The 21,210-nt window shown below is 34.5% G+C and overlaps 1 protein-coding gene across 12 annotated transcripts in view; it reads right to left on the bottom strand.

The window, feature by feature from the left end:
• Positions 1-2,405: 2,405 nt before the first annotated feature.
• The window catches only part of ATP11C (ATPase phospholipid transporting 11C (ATP11C blood group)), a 159,656-nt gene continuing 140,851 nt past the window's right edge, over positions 2,406-21,210 (bottom strand). For 8 of the 12 annotated variants that reach the window (XM_084790699.1, XM_084790703.1, XM_084790700.1 and 5 more), the window contains 6 exons: positions 19,915-20,050; positions 18,264-18,329; positions 15,933-16,036; positions 14,260-14,413; positions 7,421-7,525; positions 2,406-4,949 (listed from right to left, as the gene is read on the bottom strand). In XM_084790699.1, the coding sequence (XP_084646825.1) occupies positions 7,424-7,525; positions 14,260-14,413; positions 15,933-16,036; positions 18,264-18,329; positions 19,915-20,050 (562 nt within the window). In that variant the 3' untranslated portion in view covers positions 2,406-4,949; positions 7,421-7,423. Of the gene's footprint in view, positions 4,950-7,420; positions 7,526-8,197; positions 8,289-14,089; positions 14,156-14,259; positions 14,414-15,932; positions 16,037-18,263; positions 18,330-19,914; positions 20,051-21,210 lie in introns of those variants that run through there. The other 4 variants (XM_084790697.1, XM_084790706.1, XM_084790698.1 and 1 more) reach the window with 4 other exon arrangements.

The raw sequence follows: 21,210 nt of genomic DNA, 5'->3' as shown, positions 1-21,210 counted from the left end.
GGTGAGGATGTAGCTCAGTTGGTAGAGTACTTGCCAAACACACACAAAGCACCAAGTTCTATCTCCAGCACCACATAAAACCACGAATGGTGGTACATACCTATAATCTCAATAATGGGGAATTGAATGCAGAATGTCATCAGCAGTTAAAGGTCATCAGCAGATAAAGGTGCTTGCTACCAAGCCTGACAATCTGAGTTCAATTCTGAGAATTCACAAGAGAATAATGACTCTCACAAGCTGCCCTCTCCCACACAAATCATGGCTCATGTTCAATTACATAATTACATGCAATTAAAAAAAAAGTTCAAGGCCAGCCTGGGCTACATGAGGCCACCTGTATATTTTATATTAAAAGAATATATATACTGCAATCATTCAACTTGTAGTCAAAGATTCAACTTAGATCTCATGCTTCATGGTTAGTTTCCATTATCTGGGACCTGTTTCCCAGTCTTGGTCTTTCATGATCTTGATAATGTTGAAGATTACATGTGCATTTTTATACACAAACCCTCTGATTTTGGTTTGTCTGATGTTTTCTCATAGTGTCCTAGTTAGGTCTACAGACTTTAGCCACAATACCTGTACCCAAATTTTTGCTCTAATAGACTATGTAACTTTGGTTTTTGTGACTCAGTTTACTAATTGGGCATGTGGGAAATATCAGTATGTATCTCCTAAGGGTATTGAGATTAGTAACATGTAAAAATATAAACTGTGGTTACAACACTGTTACCTAAAATGAAGAGCTGGACATGTGGTGGCAGTTCAGGTGATTGAGCAATGTATATCCTTTGTTTTCCCCTACCCAAAGAGCCAAAGACTTAACAGCCAGTAGGACTTCTGGCCCACCATATGGTACACTGTCGATTTTAGCCACCGACCTGTTTCCAGTACTTGCTCCTAAGACACCTGAAATCAGTCTCAACCCATAGAAGAATGTTTCTTTAGAACAAAGGATGAGTGAACTAGGCACTGAGCTCTGGTTTCTTGCCAATGAAGGGAGAAACGTGACTAAGAATGTAGCAAACTAATGACATCCTTTTTTTCCCCTGATAACTATTCCCAGAACTCTGGCCTTCTGGCTTCATTGGTATGCATCCAGCACTTCACCCATAGATGCATTCACTGAATAACCATAGTGATAACCTCAGCTCCTAACCTTTGTATGTGTTTCTTGCTGAAGAGGTCAAATCACTAAGACCTCACAACAGCTACCGTATTGGTCAATCGAAGGCAGACAAAACAAGGAGACAGAAAGAATGAACCATAAAGTTCGATGGGGGAAGGGAAGGACTCCTGCAAAGACTCATTTCAGTTAAGTCAGAAGACATGTATTACGTATGTGAAATGTTGATAAACGACAAATGTTCCTTAGTGTCCGAGCAATAAGTAAGCTTTTAATAGAAAAATAACTATGCTTCTACCTGAGTAGTAAATGGCATTTTACAAAACAAATCTAACCCCTTAATTCATTTGACTTTCACCACACTGGCTAACAGTATTTGAAACTTTAACCCAGGTCTTGCCTCTGAATATAGCACATTTCTCACAACAACAACAAAGGAAATATAGACTAAAGAGAAAACTAAATTGAAAGGTGACCCAAATGAAATGACTGAAGTGTAAAATGCAACACAATCAGAGTTAGGTGGAAGAACTGATTTATTGGCAGCTAAGCATTTTTCCAGAAAGAGGTCTTTCTCAAGTACTGAGTGTAGCCTGAGCAATATAAGGAAGCAAGGAGGGAGATGTGAATATGGCCATCTTTGAACTAGCTTTCAAGCAAGAGTAAAACTTCATCTCTGGTTACTTCAGAATCAGTTTCAGCCAGGTGGTGGTGGTGGCACACACCTTTAATCCTAGCACTCAGGAAGCAGAGGCAGTTTGAAGCCTGCCTGGTCTACAGAGTGAGTTCCAGGACAGCCAGGGCTCCACAGAGAAACCCTGTCTTCAAAACAAAATACAAAACAAAACAAAACAAACAGGTAAAAAAAATCAAATAGTTTCAAACTGTTGAAAATGTAGGTACATGGAATGTACATCAGTCACTACAGTATGCACGCAGCATACTGTGCACATTTAATATGCATTTATCAAGCTGACTGTGTTTCATTCTAGAGTGGGGATGCTAGGAATCAAACTTGAGACTGTGTGCATGCTTAATCCACACAGTATCATAGCTACATCCTGGCTAGATCTTTATACAGTTATAACATATGGTCTTATTAAAAACTCTCACATGTATCTTACCCACCCCAAATTAGGCTGTAGCAACCTTTTGTGAACTGTACATGAATGCAAACAGGAAATTACAAACTTACTTCCCATCACTAAATTACATCTGTAACATTTTGATATCAAATTAATACTTTGCAAAAAAGAGGCTCAAATAGCAATCATATCATACCAAAGTTTATTGATTACATCAAACAAAAATTTCTGTAATGAAAAAGGCAAATTGCATTCATAAAAGATGGCATTCACGTTCATTTTAGAAAGCAACAAAGTAGATGTAAAAAAATTGCTTAAGTGAAAAATGTAATATTGCAGTTCCATCTTACAAGCTGAAAAATGATTTTATCAACATTTGCATAAAATCTGCACATTAATATACTGCATGTTATTAAAAATTCCATCACTAAATTATGACTTTTGCAAATTTAGGCTTACATTTATACTGTTGCTGGTGTATATGTAGTAGATATGGAATGAATATTTAGTAGGCAACATCCTTAAACAATAGACAACAGTTTTGAAAATTGCAGACATTTTGATAGTTCAAAAATTATTCAAATTATGGTAATATGGTCCTACTGTTAGATTTCTTGCCCTCTTCTGACATAAAGAGTAGTGCTATGAATACTGGATGGCTCATTTCAAATTATTTCATCTGCTAATCCCATGCTAGCCATGTTTTAGATCATTAATAAAATCTTTCAAAATTCACACCCATGTTCCTCTGCAGTATACAATGTACTGTGTAACTGAGGTATGACTCTAAATACCCCTTACTTGCTTATCTAGATTTCTCTCTGCTCCAACATGTCACAAAGACTCTGCTTTATTTCATCCATCCTAAATATTCTGATTTTATCACCTCCTCAACCATTCCATACTAACTAAGCCTCTCTATTTGGCTCTTATATTTATTCACAGTCCTTATAGTTCTTATGTAAAATAATAACAATACAGCAGCAACAACAATGATGACAACAATAACAAAATAGCAAAGCTTTCCTGGGTTAGATGTTTTGGCTCTTTGGAATAGGAAAAGAATGGAAAGACTTTGCTTTCAGCTGATTACCTCAAATACAGGCTACAAGAGCACACACAACATACTTAAACTGTGAATGACACCTAAAAATACTCAAAAATAATACTGATAGATGAGAACAAATTAAATTAAGTAAGTATGGAATGGTTTCTGATAACTAAAATTATGATCTTTTTAGAATTTAAGAAAAATTACACCTAAATATCAACACAAATATATGGAAGAATCAAATGTGCCATATGGACTATATAAATATACTGGAATACAATGAATCGAATATTTTCCTATATCAAGGTAAAATACAGACATTAAATAGTACAGGCATGTCAAGAAGCAAAAACAAACAAACAAACAAACAAACAAACAAACAAAAACAAAAAAACCCACCAAAAAACTTGGAAACTGATAGAAAAATATTTTCTAAATATATTTTAGTCTAGCTGTCAAATGTGGTCCTTCTATGAAATAAAGACATTACACACTTATTTCATGTCTTAAGTGAACTTATTAGGGGATAAGACCTCTTTCTTGTTCAGCAGTTGGAGGATTTTACTAAGATCCATCTCATAGTTTAGAATTAGAACACTCCCCTGGCCCAGTTAGCTACAGTAGACAACATTCATGTCCAAAGAATCATGGCTCTACAGGCTGAACTGTTTTCAAATGGATCTCCTCTTTCAAAATTGGTACCCAAAAAAGTGTTGTTTAAATGCACAAACACAAACTCTTTCCAATAAAAACCGTTAGTAGTTTAAAATAAGCTATTCTTCCCCTCTTTGCCACATAAAAATTATAAAATACCGATGTTAAGAATGGTGTTTATTCTTATATAAATATTTGGCCCACCTTACCTCATTACCCAGCAAAATTGACGGTGGAAATCTTTTTATTGCTTAAACTGTTTTGAAGGGCTACTACCAAGAGACCAAAATGTTTTACTTTTTTGTTCAGTAGTCTTAAATACATAAGTGGTGTGTAATTCAGAAGAAAACACACCAAATAGCCTTTCCACCCCTGTTTCTACAATAATACCCAGAACTAACAGTATCACACAAGTATTCAAGGTATTTTTGGAAAAAGATATTAGACCAAGACAATTAACCTATGACAGAAAAGGAGATGAACTACTTTGTCTGATACAATAATATCATTTAGTCCTTCTATATTTTCAAGTATTCCTTTTGTATGTGGAAAAAATTAAGATAATCATTCAGCAGGAATGAGAAATGTCATACAAACAGTCTATGTCTTCTGCCAGGCAAAAAGCAACACTGTATTAGCAAAATCTGCTTATTTCCATTGTATGACTTCTACTTTATACTACTATTGAAATCCATTCACAAAGTCAATGGGTTACAAGAGCACTCATTTTGTAGTTACATTATTCTATCTAAATCCAGAATTCTAAGTATGCTTACTTTAAACTTTCATATAATTCTTAACTTTGGGCATAATGGCTACTTACAATAACTGTAAATGGTTAAGAGAGTTATTTGGTATTTTAATGGACATTTATTCTGAATCCTACACATGAGAGTGGTTTTTGTTGCATATTGAGTATCCTGAGTTAATATCTTTTGTAGTTTTTCCTTCATGCTTTCTTTCTTTAGCTGCAACCACGATCAATATGCTTGTAGGACAATAACATAGGCAGTTCAAGATTCGGATTCTGAAAAGGTTAAAATATAGAGAGTTACAAAATTTATTTTGTTAACAATATATAGCCATCTGTTTAACATTTTCAAGAATGAACCAAGTAGTAAATTTTGTTATGAGAGTAAAGCAACTGTTTTAACAAAAGTGCCAAGTTTTATTCACATGCAGGAGGGGGAAAACAGAGTCACACAATAACCAGATTTCTAATCTTTTCTTTATCTGTCAGCTGAATAGCTCAGGCTTGCTCTTTGCTTTTGGATTGCTCCAGGGTTCTCCTAGTAGGTTTTCCCACTGTGACTGCCTATTAAGCTAAGAGCTGCTTACATACAGAAACGTGACAGTTTTATCTCTAGCCTCTAGTAAAATGATGTGTAAGTTTATTTGGGAGTATATATGTATTCGAGTATGCATGCATTTGTGTGTACAAGCACATAGAGGGCAGAGGCTAACCTCTGGTGTCATGCCTGGGTGCTATTCATCTTTTTGAATTATTTTTGAGATAGGAATTCACTATGTAGCCCCGACTGTAGCTCAGAGATCCAACTACCTTTGCCTCCTACGTGCTGAGATTAAATGTGTGTGTGGCATTACACTAGGCCCACACATTATTTTTTTGGGACAGGGTTTTTCAATGGAACCTGGAGTTTGCTAATGAGTTAAGGCAGACCAGCCAGTAAGCTCCAGGAATCCCCTTGCTTCTGCCTTCTAAGAGATCCTCTTATCTCTGCCTTCCCAGCACTAGAATTACAAGTTCACCATCATACCTAGCTTTTTATATGGCTGCTGGGGATTGAATCCACGTCACTATGCCTGCACAGCCAATACTTTACTAACCCAGGCCCCTGGATTTGTGAATTTTGAGATGTTCAGTTTTGGCAATTTTCTGTGAAAATACTCCTTTCCTAAGAGAACCACCACCTCCCATATGATCAAAGATTTTTGAACTACAGTAGTAGAAGGTCTTAAAGAGGGTACTATTTTGTTCCCATTCTGGGACACCTTTCTTTCTATTCATGCTCCCCAGTCTTCAGGTCAATAGCAATTTTAAGCAAATAAGGTTGCCACTCACAATGACAATATGTGAAAGAAATCAGGTTGTTCCCTTACCAACCAAGGTACAAATTCAGTGGCTAAGTTGCCAAATATTTTCCTTGGAGAAGAAATAGTGCCACATGAAAATCAATTCCTGGAACAACATTAAAAATGAAATATTTCTTTTTAAACTTAAGTTCTAGATATTGAAGGAGTTGAGGCCCTGGAGAGGCCAAAAGCAGTAGCAGTGTCTGGTACCCAGCCGACTTCCCCAACCACACACGAAGCTAAAAAAAGCAATCCAGGGGGATACAATATTAAATACAAACACGATTGCTGAAATGCATCTCATGGCTTACTTAGGACAAAGCAAAGAGCAAAAGACTCAAAGAATTTGAAGGCTACTAAGAAGTAAACTCATACCTAAGGAGAATCACATGCAGGTGAGTGTAACAGATTCAAAGTACATTGTACAACTTCATCCTTATGATCACAGTTTTTATGTGTACTTAAAAATCAGCCCTACTATAAACTGCATTAAGTTGGTCATAAGTAGACAAGTTTCTAAGTTAATTACTTATGAATTACTCCAAATTTCCTTGAATGGATAAAAGACTTTCAGGACCTGAAGTATCAGAGTCTTCTGCAACAGAAAATAGAGTGCACATGAAAGAAGTCATTCTGAGTTCTAGAATCCTTCGCATGTTATATTAATTCCTCTAAAATATTTCTGAGATAAATGAAACAATGTTATAAAATAAATTTGTTTTAGAAAGTTGAACTAGGAAACATTTTGTCATTAAGCATGCATCCCCCTGAATGGCTACGAAAGATTTTATCTCTGAGAGTTCAAACATTTAGCTTGAATAAAACTTGACATTAAAAATGTTATATAAATAGAGAAGAGTGGCTCATTAACATATATTTAGGGATTAGACAATTACAAGGCCATTAAAAGTATATACCTACAAACACACAGACACAACACATGAAGGTACAAACACATTTGATTATTTTCACAGACTTCCCAGAAAAACATGCATTGCTAAACTGATTTGGTATTATACAGATGCAATTTTGGAATATTTCGAACTTTCCAAATGATCCTTATAAGTCAAAATTATATAATTTCTAGATGAGTATCAGGGAATATTTCATGATGGTACCACCATGACTATTTATATTTCACAAATTACATATATTGTATTAACAGCCCTGAAAATACCAAAAATTTCATCAGGGGTTTGAGCAATTTTAAAGTATAAATTTCCCCATATTCCAAGCAGTGCATCTTTATATGTATATATCTTTTTTTTTTTTTTTTACAAAGAATAGTATAAAGTTCACCACACCAACAGCAGAGAAAATTTAAAGAGTGATGTTTTCATTTTTTCTTTATAATGCTGTTAATCTGTTTCTTTAAAGCCAGCCCACGTGTTTAACACTAGGTACCTGTTACAATATATTAGATTCGTCTGAGAATGTTCGTAAAAGAAGAGGTCTGACTGAAGGTCTGGCGGATAATGAGTCAGATGCCCTTCTACAGCTCAGATTTCTCTGTAATAGTGAGGCAAAGATACTTAAAGCATTTGAAGATAGGTTAACCTACCTGGTGATAAAAATGTAGGAGATAAAAGATATCATTTCCTACAGACTATTTTCCTGGCCCCAAAGTACAAATTATTTTATTATACAGCAAATGCATAACATTCAAATGAATACATTTAAAGGACCAAGAACTTCTCTAACTCAAACTGATTTTTTTTTTTTTTGTAGTAGAAGTAAATAGACATTAGCGGTTTGTGGCACACTTGGGTTTCTGCAATGGCACTGGTAGGTTATATGGTAAGATGAATCAATATGGCTTGATTAGTGAAGCTTACCATCCTTTTGGTGAACACCTCTGAGAGTTGTGCTGGTGCTCTGAGTATGTCAAAAAGGAGAAATTTGTGCAAAATACTCTTGTCCTGGTAAACAGGCTAGTTCTAACATCATGGCTACCATATTGCATACCTCAAATTACAAAGTTATAACTTAAGTTCTTGAAAATTACTCCTCCAGTAAGACAATTTAAAAGGTGAATAAATGATTAAAAGAAAATGACAAAAAATTTAAGTATCAATAGAAATATAAAAATGAATAATGAGAAATAACACTTTAATGAAGAATCAGAAATGGTGTCAGGCAATGAGAATGCAAGCAAGTCGGTACATTAAGAAAGGAAATCACCTTATTCACTCCAAGAGAAACTGTGATTGCTGGAAGTTTGAGAAAGCATGAAGATAGTAGATGTTCCTGAGGAAGGGAGGCGTTTCGTTACCTTGTTCACAATTGCACAAAAGGTGGAAAATTGCAGTAGAAAAGAGAGAAATGCAGAAACCATAAAAAAAGAAGAAAAAAGGAAAGAAAAGAAAAAGTAAATATTCTCTCAGATGTAAAACATTAAAAAAGAAACCTTGAGAACTGGAAGTAGAAATGACATGTTAGTTTTAAAGACGTTACTAAAGTAAAAGTAGAGTTAGTCAGAAATAGTCTATTATATGTGCCAGCTGCTGTTTTCCTGTATATCAACTTAAAATTATTTTGTTAATGGGAATGTATTATTTTAAATCAAATAATTCTAAAATATGCCTCTTACTGAAAAAAGTTAATATCTAATCACTAATTCACTACCTTGTGTTTGTTCAAAACCCACTGGTCAGAGAGCTTTGTTCAGGGTCCATTGCCAATCACTAATGTTCCTGAAGTAACTATCTTTCCTATCCAATTGTACAGGCACATTATGAAAGGATTGACTGCTCCATGGGCAGCTACAAGTTAGAGACCTAACAAAAACCAATAATGAGAAAACATTTGGTGGTGCCACCATCCTACCATTTTCCTCTGAATTAATGGCAATTTCCTTCTTTTCTAACATAATTTGCTCAGTTTCACTATTTCTCTCAGTACACATTTTTCAAACTAAAAATGTCAATGTTATAAAAATTAATTAGAAAATCTAGGAGATTCCTTTTCCATATGTGAATTAATGACATAATTTGCAGAGTTGGCTTTGGCATTGCCCATGCAAGACAGAAGATGGAAGTTAGCTATGGATCAGGATGAACTCAACAACTCTGCTAATCAAGATTATCCAGGTTAAATAGCCAGGTGTGGGAGTACACACTATAGTCCTAGCACTTAGAAGGCTGAGGCAGGAGGATCACTATAAACCTGACTCTCTCAAAAAACAAAAGTCAACACCCACCCATCCAACCACAAGATTACCCTTATCTTTTTTTTTCACTAAAGTAAATAGGCTTAGGAAAAGAAAGCAGCTCAAGTAATGTGCATACCCAACAAAGTTTAATAACAAAAACGTTAAATACACATACTTCCACTTATATGTGTTTTAATATGACCATACTTCTTCCCATTTATATTTTACTTTAAACAAAGAAGTTTGGGACATGTTGGCAGCATAAAACTAAAATATTTTAGATTCTGAGGGAAAAATTGCTTCCATCTTCTGTTTTGTGGGCAAAAACTTTCCAACAAGATTAACATGACACGATGTCCCCGTTCGCAATTGTAATGTGCAAGCCTGTCTGTTTAGAGACTGCAACCATAAGAATATTCTGTTGTCTTCTAATACGTGTATCCAACCAGCAGAGATAAAAGTAGTACAGTAAAGAAGCAGCAATTTTAGGGGCTAATAGATTAGGTATTTGGAGACTTTATAAAGAAAAGAAAAAGGAAATATGACCATACAGAAAGCAGTTGAAAGCATGACATGAGAAAAAAGAGTATTCAAAATAATAAAAAATATAGAGCTAGGAACTGTTAGTGGTAGGTGAGGATAAGAGATGATGATCTAAAACACTGAAATGTCCACATTCCTTTACAGTTTGACACCAGCTCAAGTAGTAGTATGCCAAAGAGGCCATGAATAAAGATCCATCCCAACAACCATGACATTAGGATTTTTAAAAATAATATCATTATTTTCTTAAAATACCATTTAATTTTATTTTTACTAATATATTCTTTTCAGGAGTACTGCCCTCTGAATCCATGGTTGTACATGAGTTGTGAAATGACTCATCACTATTACCATTTATTATTAAAATGATATTGTATTTTCCAAAATGCATTCTTTGGAAACTTCAATCGAATAGCTGACTTTTTTTGTTTCTCTGTTTTTACCTCTTAAAAGCTTTATATCTATACATTGGCATGTTACTTCACATTTGTGTAGACATCTCACCCTAGGCAAGGGATGTTACTGGGTCACTTTCTACTAATTAGAAGACTCTTCTCATGTCTAGGAGACAGTGCAACCTCCCTATTGATTGAAGTGGACTATCATAAGAAAACATTACTTAACGAAAGGTGGAAATTTTTCCTAGTGGAAATATAAAGTAGTACTTGATACTTGCATAGATGATTTTACAATGATTTACAGGCAGGTCACAGTTGTGTTTATATGAGACATAGCTTTCCAAAATACCTCAACTCTTAAACCTTAAATTTGTGTTCAGGTGTTAATCTTGCTCCTCCACTGTTCAGTGCTCAATGACAGTGTTGTCAAACACTGCCTGACTCTGCCTCCCAGAGTGCTGGGATTACAGGCTAAATCTTTACAATTCTTAAAGATGGGACTTTAGCACAAAAATTAACCTTCTTGCTGAAAGTAAACTGAGAGGTAAATGATTGAATCATAACCCTTGAATTAAGTTATTTGCATAAGCTTATTTTCAAACACTTATTTTTAAAAATTCTAAATTGAAATTTAATCTTTATACTTTGCTTAGCTTATTCATTAATGTGCTTTACTTTTTAATTTTTATGAAACATAACTATTACAAAAGGCTATTTTTATCTCAAGGCCATTAAAATTATATTTATTCTTTGGTAATTTTATGCATGAATATAATATATTTAGATCACATCCATCTTCCAGCTCCTCTCACTCTTATTATTTATATATTTTATCATTGTTAAAATTTATTTTATGAGTAAGAGTATTTGCCTGCATGTTGGTAAACCATGAACATGCATGGCAGCTGTGCAAGTCAGAAAAAGTCATCAGATCTCCTAGAACTGTAGTTATAGATGGTTGTGAGCTACCATGTAGTCTTGGGTCCTTTGCAAGACATATACTCTTAAATTCTGAGCCATCTTTCCATTCCTGTGAGCATTATTTATAATGCAAACATCATAAGAGATTTCAGTAATGCTGAAATCTGCCATATTAGCCTTTCTACTAGAGTTTTAGGAGGAAGTTATTCCAATCTTTTTATGCTATGAAAAACCATACAATTGATTGTATTATGTTTTATATCTGCTTACTTAAGGTTTCAGAATGAACATCTTTATAAGGAAAGGTCCAATGAGCTGGGGCCATGTTTGATTCATCCCTGAATTATCACTACCAACTATAGTAGCTAATGCATCATGGATCCTCATCCAACATAAATTAAACTGAAAGGAGCCCAAAATAAAGATGCCTTTATAATTATTAAATATAATTATGTTAGCTTCTTTTGCAAACATCACAGAGGAATGTTCATTTCCTATTGTTAAGCCTCGTTTTCAAACCAGCTGCTGAGACCAACTTGTAAATAGCACTGACAGGCTACCTGCTACAGAAAATTCTAGAGTATGTAGAGAATGTCTAGTATGCTTATTGAAGTCAGGGATATCTTTTACTCTAGATAGGCATACACATTTCATCCCATTACAGAATCTGCTAGGCTCTGAGCATAACCCAGTGTAAAGTAATCTTCTGTTTCACTTAAAGTCTACTCTCTTGTTAACAAGGAATATTGAGCAAAATAGGAAATCACTCATGATATCAGAGTATTGCTCACTAAATATAATGTATTTTAGTGATAATAAGATAGCCATTCCCTTTTATTTAAAAGTTTGCTTCTGTTTGTTTCTCAATGGCTGTTTAGGGAATAATGGAAACTGATATGACCTGTGGTTGCCATGTTTCTGTTGGCCTGTGTACATTCGTACCCGCCTCACATACACAGACATACACACAGAGACACAGAGACACACACACACACACACACACACACACACACACACACACACACACACACACACACATACACAGAGTGCAGTTTAGTATCCACAAGTGTTCTAACTCATTTGTAAGTCTCAAAATTCTCAAAATCCTACAGAGTCTGAAAAACAATTCAGCCTTTCAGACACTGGATATATAGAGAGATGTTCATCAGCAGGTGGTTCGACAAATGTTTACTGGTTCAAAAAAGGTAGGAATAAATGAATGAATGATTGAATGAATGAAAGTGATTATGGAAAATTTCCTGCTCGCTCTAGCATATTAGAATGCCAAGCTATAGCACAGACATTAGAATTCCTCCTGTCATGAATATACCTCATGACGACCCACTGGCAACATTCTATGTTTTCAATTGAAATTTGGAATCTTCTGTCTACATAGAACAAAAATTATCTGAGTCTATGAATATATAGCTTCCCAGCAGCAGCCCTCCATTTAATGGCCTATACAAACATCACTGGACATTCCAGCTGGTGTCTCATTTTTAGAGAGTACCTAAGTAAGATTGGGATGATTGATACATATGAAATTTCTGACTTCTGAGATTTCTTACCCTCTTAACATGGAGCTTGAGTGTAAGCCATTTTGCACACGAGCTCCATTATACCAAAGAGAAACACTTAGAACCTTTCCAAACATACTTTTCAGATAAAGAAAATAGAAGAGTAATGCAAAAGATCATCCTTGTAAATTCTGTATTGAAAAGAAGTAGTATTTATTTCCTTCCCTTCTTCCCTTCCAGAGGGTCTCTGGGTGTAGCCAAAGATGACCTAGAGCTACGATCCTTTTGTTGGATATTAAAGGCATGGGCCACTATATCCACTTAGGTAATATTGAGATGGGATCCAGGGCTTTGTGCATAATAGGAAAGTACTCTACCAACTGACCTATATTCCCAGGTCCTGAATTATTTTTCTTCTTTCCTTGTTTTACATTGCCACTTGAGCCAGTCTGGAAGAAAACACTTCCCATCCTAAAACTAAAACCAAGACTGGATGAAGTTAGTCAAAGGCAACTGGAAGGATTAAACAGTAAACTAATTTAGCCTTAGCTATACTAAAATTGTGGTCAATTCTATTCCATAAGCCATATAGAAACAGGGAGCTTGGAGCAATTCTGGTCACTTAGCTATATACTAATTTTTCCTCAGTACTGAGGATTAAACCTAGGGTCTCTTGAATGTTTTTAAAGCTCTACCCCTAAAGTTGTATTCCTAGTCCCTTTTAAAACTTTGTTAAAGACTTTTTCTACAATAATTTCACATCTTTATTTCTACATAATATCAACCAACTGGGTTCTGTAAAGACCCCCATGATATACAGGTTTTGTGGTTCAATTAGTTGATAAATTTATTAAATACAACAGGTAGTCATGACAAGACTATTTCCCTAAAATACGGCCTTGGAGGTATTATAACATTTAGTGGTTATCAGTATAACAGAAGTAGGACTTCATTTTAACAAACTGACTGAGTGACTAACACGGGTATGATATATTTAATTAATCTGCTGGTAAAATTTGCCAGTAGTTTCATTTTTCAGGAAATTATAAGCCTTCAGTCTAAAAGCTTTTAAAGAAATATTCAAAAAATATCAGATAATGTGTCAGAGGGAAGTAACTTCTCTTCACAGAAATACTATTTAATAGTAAAAAGACCCCACACTTATAAACTATCATGAATTTTTATAAGTGTGTCTTGAAGAGTAAGGATGTTAAAACCACATCCACAGAATTCTCTTTGGTTGAAATACACTGCTATGAGACAGGGCTAGAAGCAACACAGAGATTAAGCAGCACTATAATTAAAGGAAAGGGAAGGTTTGGAAGAGGCAAATTAGGATTGTCAACTGAAAAAATGTCTGCAGTCCACAGGGAATTTTCTAAGGTCAAAGCTGAAATGTTGGTGTGGAAATTCCTGGTGTGAAAATTCTGAGATAAATACAAAATAAAGTATTTTTCCTTTAAAAAATTCCATATGGAGCATATGAGATACTCCATATGGATTGCTAAAGATCACATAGAACACTATTAAGGAATCTACTTACCACCTGCATTGGATAACGAAGTTTTTACTATACTTTTTATGCAGAAGAGGAAATTAAGTGATGAACCTGCAAGGAGGGGTTTAACATGCTGTAACTAATGCAATTCTCTAACATGGTAGACAGTGAAGCCTCTTCCAAATATTAGGCTAGAAAATAAATTGAGTTCTTACCCTGGCACTTCTTCTCCGTACATTCTTTACTACAATTAGGAGAATCTCAGGGAAAAGGCTGATAAATATTAGAAGAATTATAGCCAACCATATGGATACAGAAGAGAGCATTTGAGCAAACACAAAATACATTCTCTGTTGTTTCAGAAAAGGCCTGGTATGGAAAGAAAATACAAAATGGAAAAATAAATCAGTTCCTGGCAAGTGAACAGAAGTTTAATTGAAACTGTCTTTTTCATTTAAAAGAAATCTTCCACACCCACATTAATAAAAATAACTTTGTCTAGAATATCCCAAAAGTGTAAGCAAATTTCATTTACCAAGAGAATAAAATCTATCAGACCTGGAAACAATCATGCAATCAACTAGAAAGCACCCAAATGGTGAATATTTATGTGCATTGGAAAATGCTAGAGCTTAAAGATGTTTAAGAGAAATGAAGTTAATTTCCATGCTAATAAGCATTTTATTTCTTTTTATGTCTTATTAAAATGAGGAAAGATTTTTACTCTACATTCAGACATTTAGCTTTTTAAAAACTTCTATGTAATGTAAAATAAAACTGTATAGTGTTATATGAATGAGAGGAATCTACTCTTCTTGTCTGCAAACATATATCAAATAACAGCTTGTACCCAGGAGATGAACAGATAGATGGCAGGCTACTGTTAGTAAGATAGTAATCCAAGGAAATCCTACATCTGACATTGGATTTCACTTCAAATCATCCACTGAATTGTTAAAATGGCACTGAGAAACACAAACTGAATTCGTTCATCCTCTAAACTGTATTAACACAAATTCTTGCTTTCTAAAGTATTGTTCCAAACTGCAAGGAAGACAGTAGCTATGCACAGTTAGATTGTGTATCAGACCTTCACAAATAATTTGGAACTCAGGAACTCTAAGTTGATAACTACTTGGTTCTATTTACTAGATCATAGATCATGCATTACATTTTCTGAACTAGTTTCTTTTCTGATCTCTATAGGCATTGTACTTACATTAACAAACCCACATTCACACACACACACACACACACACACACACACACACACACACACACACACATCACATCACATAATAACTTAAAAAAATTTTTAAAAATGAGGCATCTCAATGTCTCTGTGTAAAACATATCCAGAGCACTTGCTTACAATTCAGTTAAGGTTTTGTATAATTTCTAGTCACATTCTGTTGTTTGTTTTAGAATTTTAAGCTCATGTCAGCTTAGCCTGAACAATAATGTATGTTCTGGCCAATGTTATCAGGTAGAAACTTCATAGGATGAGCATTCCTATTGGAAATCACATGCAAGGTCAGGCTACTAATTGTTTTATTTTTTTTTTATTTTTTATTTATTTATTTATTTTTTTTTGGTTTTTCGAGACAGGGTTTCTCTGTGTAGCCTTGGCTGTCCTGGACTCACTTTGTAGACCAGGCTGGCCTCGAACTCACAGCGATCCGCCTGCCTCTGCCTCCCAAGTGCTGGGATTAAAGGCATGCGCCACCACGCCCGGCTACTAATTGTTTTATTTCACAGAGAGCTGTTTATATATCTACATTATAGATTAGCCATCTTATATATTATATATAATCAAAAGTTTAAGAGTATGTCTTAATATATACATATATTGTTATTTAATATTGATTTCATATATACAGCTGCTTACCAAATAATTCCTCCCCAGAAGAATGAGAAAAAAACATAAAAGGCTAGAGAACCCCAAATCACAAAATGATTTATCCATGTCCAGAATCGGGTATCCAAGGCGAGCTGAAAAGATACAACACAAATATTGTTTTCTAATAGGCACAAAATATGCCAGGTTATACATTATGATATCTGATAATTTATAAAGATACAATACCTGTGGGAAGATTTAGCTTTAGCCATTTCTTTAGAAAGGGGGTGTAACGAAAAGAGCAGAAGCTAGGTTTTTCAACGTACTAAAGTCAAAGTCCTGAGCGCTGCCTGAGGTCTCTAAATTCTACAGTCCAGGTATGGAAGTATGGTTAAGTCAAGCAATTTGTAGGTAGAGTGGATACCATTTGAAGCACACATGCTGCAAGAAGGATGAGTTTAATTGTGAAGTGAAGGACTAGGGGCATAAGCTGGGAGAAGCAGGGTACTTCCATCTAAAGTCATGACTTTATGAAGCATAATAGTAAGAATTGGCACTGATTATAATGTGTACATTCTAGATACCTTCATTCAGATATTGTTTTCATTAGGTGACCTATCACAAAAACCCCTAAAATGGGGGATGCACTGCTTTTAGATCTATTTTTATAGAAATTGAAATACAGAGAAGCAGACTTACTTGCCTAAGGACACGCAGTCATGAAATGAATTGCAGTACTTTTTAAAAATCCTACAAAAATGCTGGCAAGATGGTTTGGTTGGTAACGTGTTTGCTGGCAAGCCTGAGAGCCAAAGTTTGGTGGAGGTACAAATTGTCCTCTGACCCTCACAGGCATGCTATGGAACACACACACACACACACACACACACACACACACACACACACACACACACGTACAAAAAGTAAAGTTCTATATTACTGAATTAGCAGATGAATAATGAATATATTAGGATGAAAATCCATAAAGAAAATAGAGAAGGCCTATGACAACGATACTTCTGAATTCTGATTCAACTTTAGACTTCATGAAAAATATTACTAGAAGAGGTACTTGATTATGCTTTTAACTATGAAAGTCTCAATTCATGAGTCTCAAGGATCACATTTAGCAAGGCTTTATAGCATTATCACATGGTTGTATATCAATGACAGTAATTACAGGGCTTACAGACACAGAAAATCATATCTAGCCCTGTCATGTATCTTTATATATTTCACTAACTAACATATAGCTACATTTCAGTAATTAATATATTTTAGAAAATTGCATTATCACTAAGTTCTTTTGCATGTATGTCTTGTACACAGACATTTATTTAATTATATTAAGCACTAAAATTCTGTTTAAAGTCAGCTAGGCATCCTTAAATAGATTCCTTTGTTTTAAGATTCCAGGTTTTGTTTTGTTTTTCTTAATTAATAACTCCAGTCCCAGGAGATCCACTGCCTTCTTCTGACCTGAGTGGGCATTTTATACATATGATGTGTAGATATACATGCAAGCAAAACACATAAAAATAAATAAAAATTTAGATGTCTTGCTTTAGGATCTTTCTTGCTAGGAATTAAAAGCTGCAACCAAAAGAACAAGAAAGACTTTATTTTTAAAAAGAATAGAAATTTAGATTAAAATGTATTATATTTTTATGTGTATGTGCAAAATGTATGCAGATACCCAAAAAGGGTGCTGGATGACCTACAGCTGATATTACAAGCAGTTGTGAACCTTACAACATAGGAACAGACCTCCAATCATCTGCGAAACTAAGCAAGTGCTGTGCTGAGCATCTCTTTAGCCCTAAGACATAAGTTCTTAATATGGAAATATTATAAATATATATTCATAAACTTTCAGTCTGTTTATATGTAATTCAACATAATACCTTAAAACAAGTTAATTTTTCCTTTGCAAGCAGATGTCAATGACAGCTTTTTGGATAGGGGAGGGTCAATAGGCCCACTCCCCTTTCTGGTTTCCAATGTAGTATTTTTAAGGTATTTTGTTTTGTTTTGTTTGCCTATTTGTGTTTTGAGAGAGGGCGGGGACATGGAGTTAGGTGGGTAAACGATCTGGCAGGAATAAGGAAAGGGAAAAGCATGATCAGAATATATTGAATAATTTTTTTCAATATTACAACAAAACAATCCAGCAATTAGGAAGGAATGGGTTTTCAATAAGTATGGTGCCTAAATTTCTTAACACTAAAATATGTACTAGACAAAAAATGATAAATAGTATACAAATGCTAAAACTTTTTAGTAAGCATTCAGACAAGGGCTTAGATAACAGATAGTAACACAAAGATTAAGAAACAAAGGTTATACAAAATATATTTGAATAAATAAAAAAAATCTAACCTTCAGAGTTACAGTGAATACTAAGACTGTAAAAACAATAGTTCCAAATGTCCAGTTTCCATATATCTGAAAAACATTTAACAATTATATGTATCATGAATACACAAGCCTGCTCAAGAAATAAAACGTTTAATCCTGAATGTAACTGATAAAGATCTTTTTATGCATTATTTGGGAAAATAGCTTCTCACTAAGATTAAGTCACAATGCTAGACTTTCACGGATAGATACAGGACACCTGTGCTTGGTTGGGATTATTACCACATAGCATCAAATGGGGAGCTCATTGGTTTGATAAAGGAAGAGGAAAAAACCCTACTATTCCACTAGAAGCAACATTCATCAAAATTAGTCATCTGGATGACTCATGTCACTAGTGAGTTTGATGTTTTGTCCTAAAAAATAAAGAAAGCTCTCACATAAACATAAATGGATTTAAAATTTTAAAGTGTGTCTAATTTTCTGACTATAAATACTATGTCTGTTAGCACGTGCACACCAGAGAAGCAGTACCACTTATAAATCCAAATGATGACAATGAATGGCACATATGCTTACCAAACGCTGTCAAGATCTGAATGCATAACATTGAAACAGAAAATGAGATGTAAAACGATTTTACAAAATAAAAACAAAATAAGGTTAATAGGAGAAAAAAAAAAGGAGTCAACCAAATCATACATGGGTTTAGCTGCTGATTATAATTCTTATGCAATTTTAGCAAACACTTAAAAAGGATGGTGACACATACAATAAAATCTTAATTTGGACTTCATGAATTTAAAATGCATAATAAATCAGAAAAGGCTGGACTATTGATTCTTATGTACCACCTAAAGTGTTGGCTAAGCCAATCAATGTCAACATAAAGCAAATCTGAAGCAAATTCTTTTTAAGTAGTAGCAAACTGTATACAAATTTTGTGTCAAAAATAAAAAGTAAAAATCACAGAACTACTCATAGATGAAGGATCTGAGAAGTCACAAAATTGAATCTCTACTTATTAGACAAAATTTGACTTAGTAAGCTAACATAACTTTCCCAAGGATACCCAAAACTTAGCAGGCCGTTCTGTGGCAAGCGAGTGCTTGGTATGTGTATTCTAAGGCCAATTAATATTTTCTTAATAGTTATATTATGATTAATAATTAGAAAGAATTCATACTAAACTAACTTCTTAGTCCAAATTAAAGAGGGCTGACTATAGTATCTCATTTGATAAAAGTGTCATTCAAATTCATTGGGCTTACACTTTTGTCGGAGATGTTAGTTATATAGGTTTTAGACATGTTATATGTAATAAATTGTTTTTGAAACTTACATCTTTGCTTCATATTTACAATTAGTAAGAATTACCATAAAAGAAGAGTAGCAAACATGGCAAAGGAGAACATAGTAAAAGCAACATGCAAGGTAGAAGGTTCCGTTTCCAGGATGTAGCTGTAGGAAGATGACCTCACCTGTCCCACTCCAATAATTCTCTCCTAGAGTACAAGTAGGCCAAAACTGTCCCAGTGCAGGTACTCACTGATATTGTCCTTTTCTTAGAAGGTTCTAGCAGAACCAACAGAGCTTTTAAAAAACGAGTACTACAAGAATGTGTGTGTGATATATGCAGTGCCTAAGGAAAAAAAATACATGTTTGTTTTACCTTTCCATTGTCTTCTAAAGATGTTGTCTGAAAAAGGAAGTAAGTCCCAAAGAAGAATACTGTCCCTTCAAAGGCAGCCAGAAATGTCCAATATAAGAAAGGCCCCAACTGTAACATAGCATTGCCAGTAATTTTCCTATGAAGAAACGGAGAGGGAAAATTCATAAACCTCTGTAGGCTATTGAGATAAAGATACAAGGAGGAAGCATGAAAGGTGGGCGTTAATTTGACCTTGTTATAATGAAGGGGCTACTATAACGATCAGAAAGATTTTTTTAATGAAAGGATAGATTGTCCAAGGTTAGATCTTCATGTACTCACTACCTGCCCAAGATAGTGATGTAACCTGTAAACTATTTCTAAAAATCTGGCCACTGACCAAATAATTATTATTTATTTTGTCAATAACGGTAGGAAATTAATTAAGATTGATCATCCATCTATCCACCAACCTATATATTTGTACATGTATATATAAATTAAGTTAGAATATAGAAAGAATATATGAAAATTAGGCATAATAAATCTCAGAAGGTGTAGCATAATTGGTCACAAACTCCATATTTAATTGTGTGGGGAGGAATCTTTCAAAGCTAGGGATGTATAACAAGACAAATACACATGCTCTCACCCATTGGTGAAAGCTAAAAGACTTGACAACATAGAACTAGAGTAGCAAAGAGGTTGCTAGAAGCAAGGAAGGAAAGGAGAAGATGGGTGATGGGTTCCAAAATACTGTTAGAGAATGAGAGGTAGTTCTAATGTGGTATAGTAGAAGAAAGTAGCCACAGTTTACAAAAGTTAGGTACTTCAAGATATGCAGAAAAGTTAGAAGGTCATCAGTACAAAGAAATGGTGGTATCTGAGAAGATGAAAATGCTAACTGCCTTGACTTTATCATTATACATTATATACATGTATTGAACTATAATACCATAATGCATAAACAACAAATATTTTAAGTTAAATTGATGCCTGACTTAAATCCACATTCTGATTTTACTGGTATGGTATATAACCTGAACATCGGAGTATTTTGAAGTTCCTCAAGCAATTCTAATATATAAACATTCATTCAAGGGCTGGAGAGATGGCTCAGAGGTTAAGAGCACTGTTTGCTCTTCCAGAGGTCCTGAGTTCAATTCCCAGCAACCACACGGTGGCTCACAACCATCCACAATGTGATCTGATGCCTTCTTCTGGCCTGCAGGTGTACATGCAGGCACAGCACTCATATATATAAAATAAAGAAAGAAATCTTTAAAAAATGTATAGTCTTAATAATGCTACAAAGTT

The sequence above is a fragment of the Acomys minous genome (genome assembly GCF_964271855.1).
Source record: "Acomys minous genome assembly, chromosome: 7".
Lineage (NCBI taxonomy): Eukaryota > Metazoa > Chordata > Mammalia > Rodentia > Muridae > Acomys > Acomys minous.
This window is presented reverse-complemented; position numbering and strand designations above follow the sequence as displayed.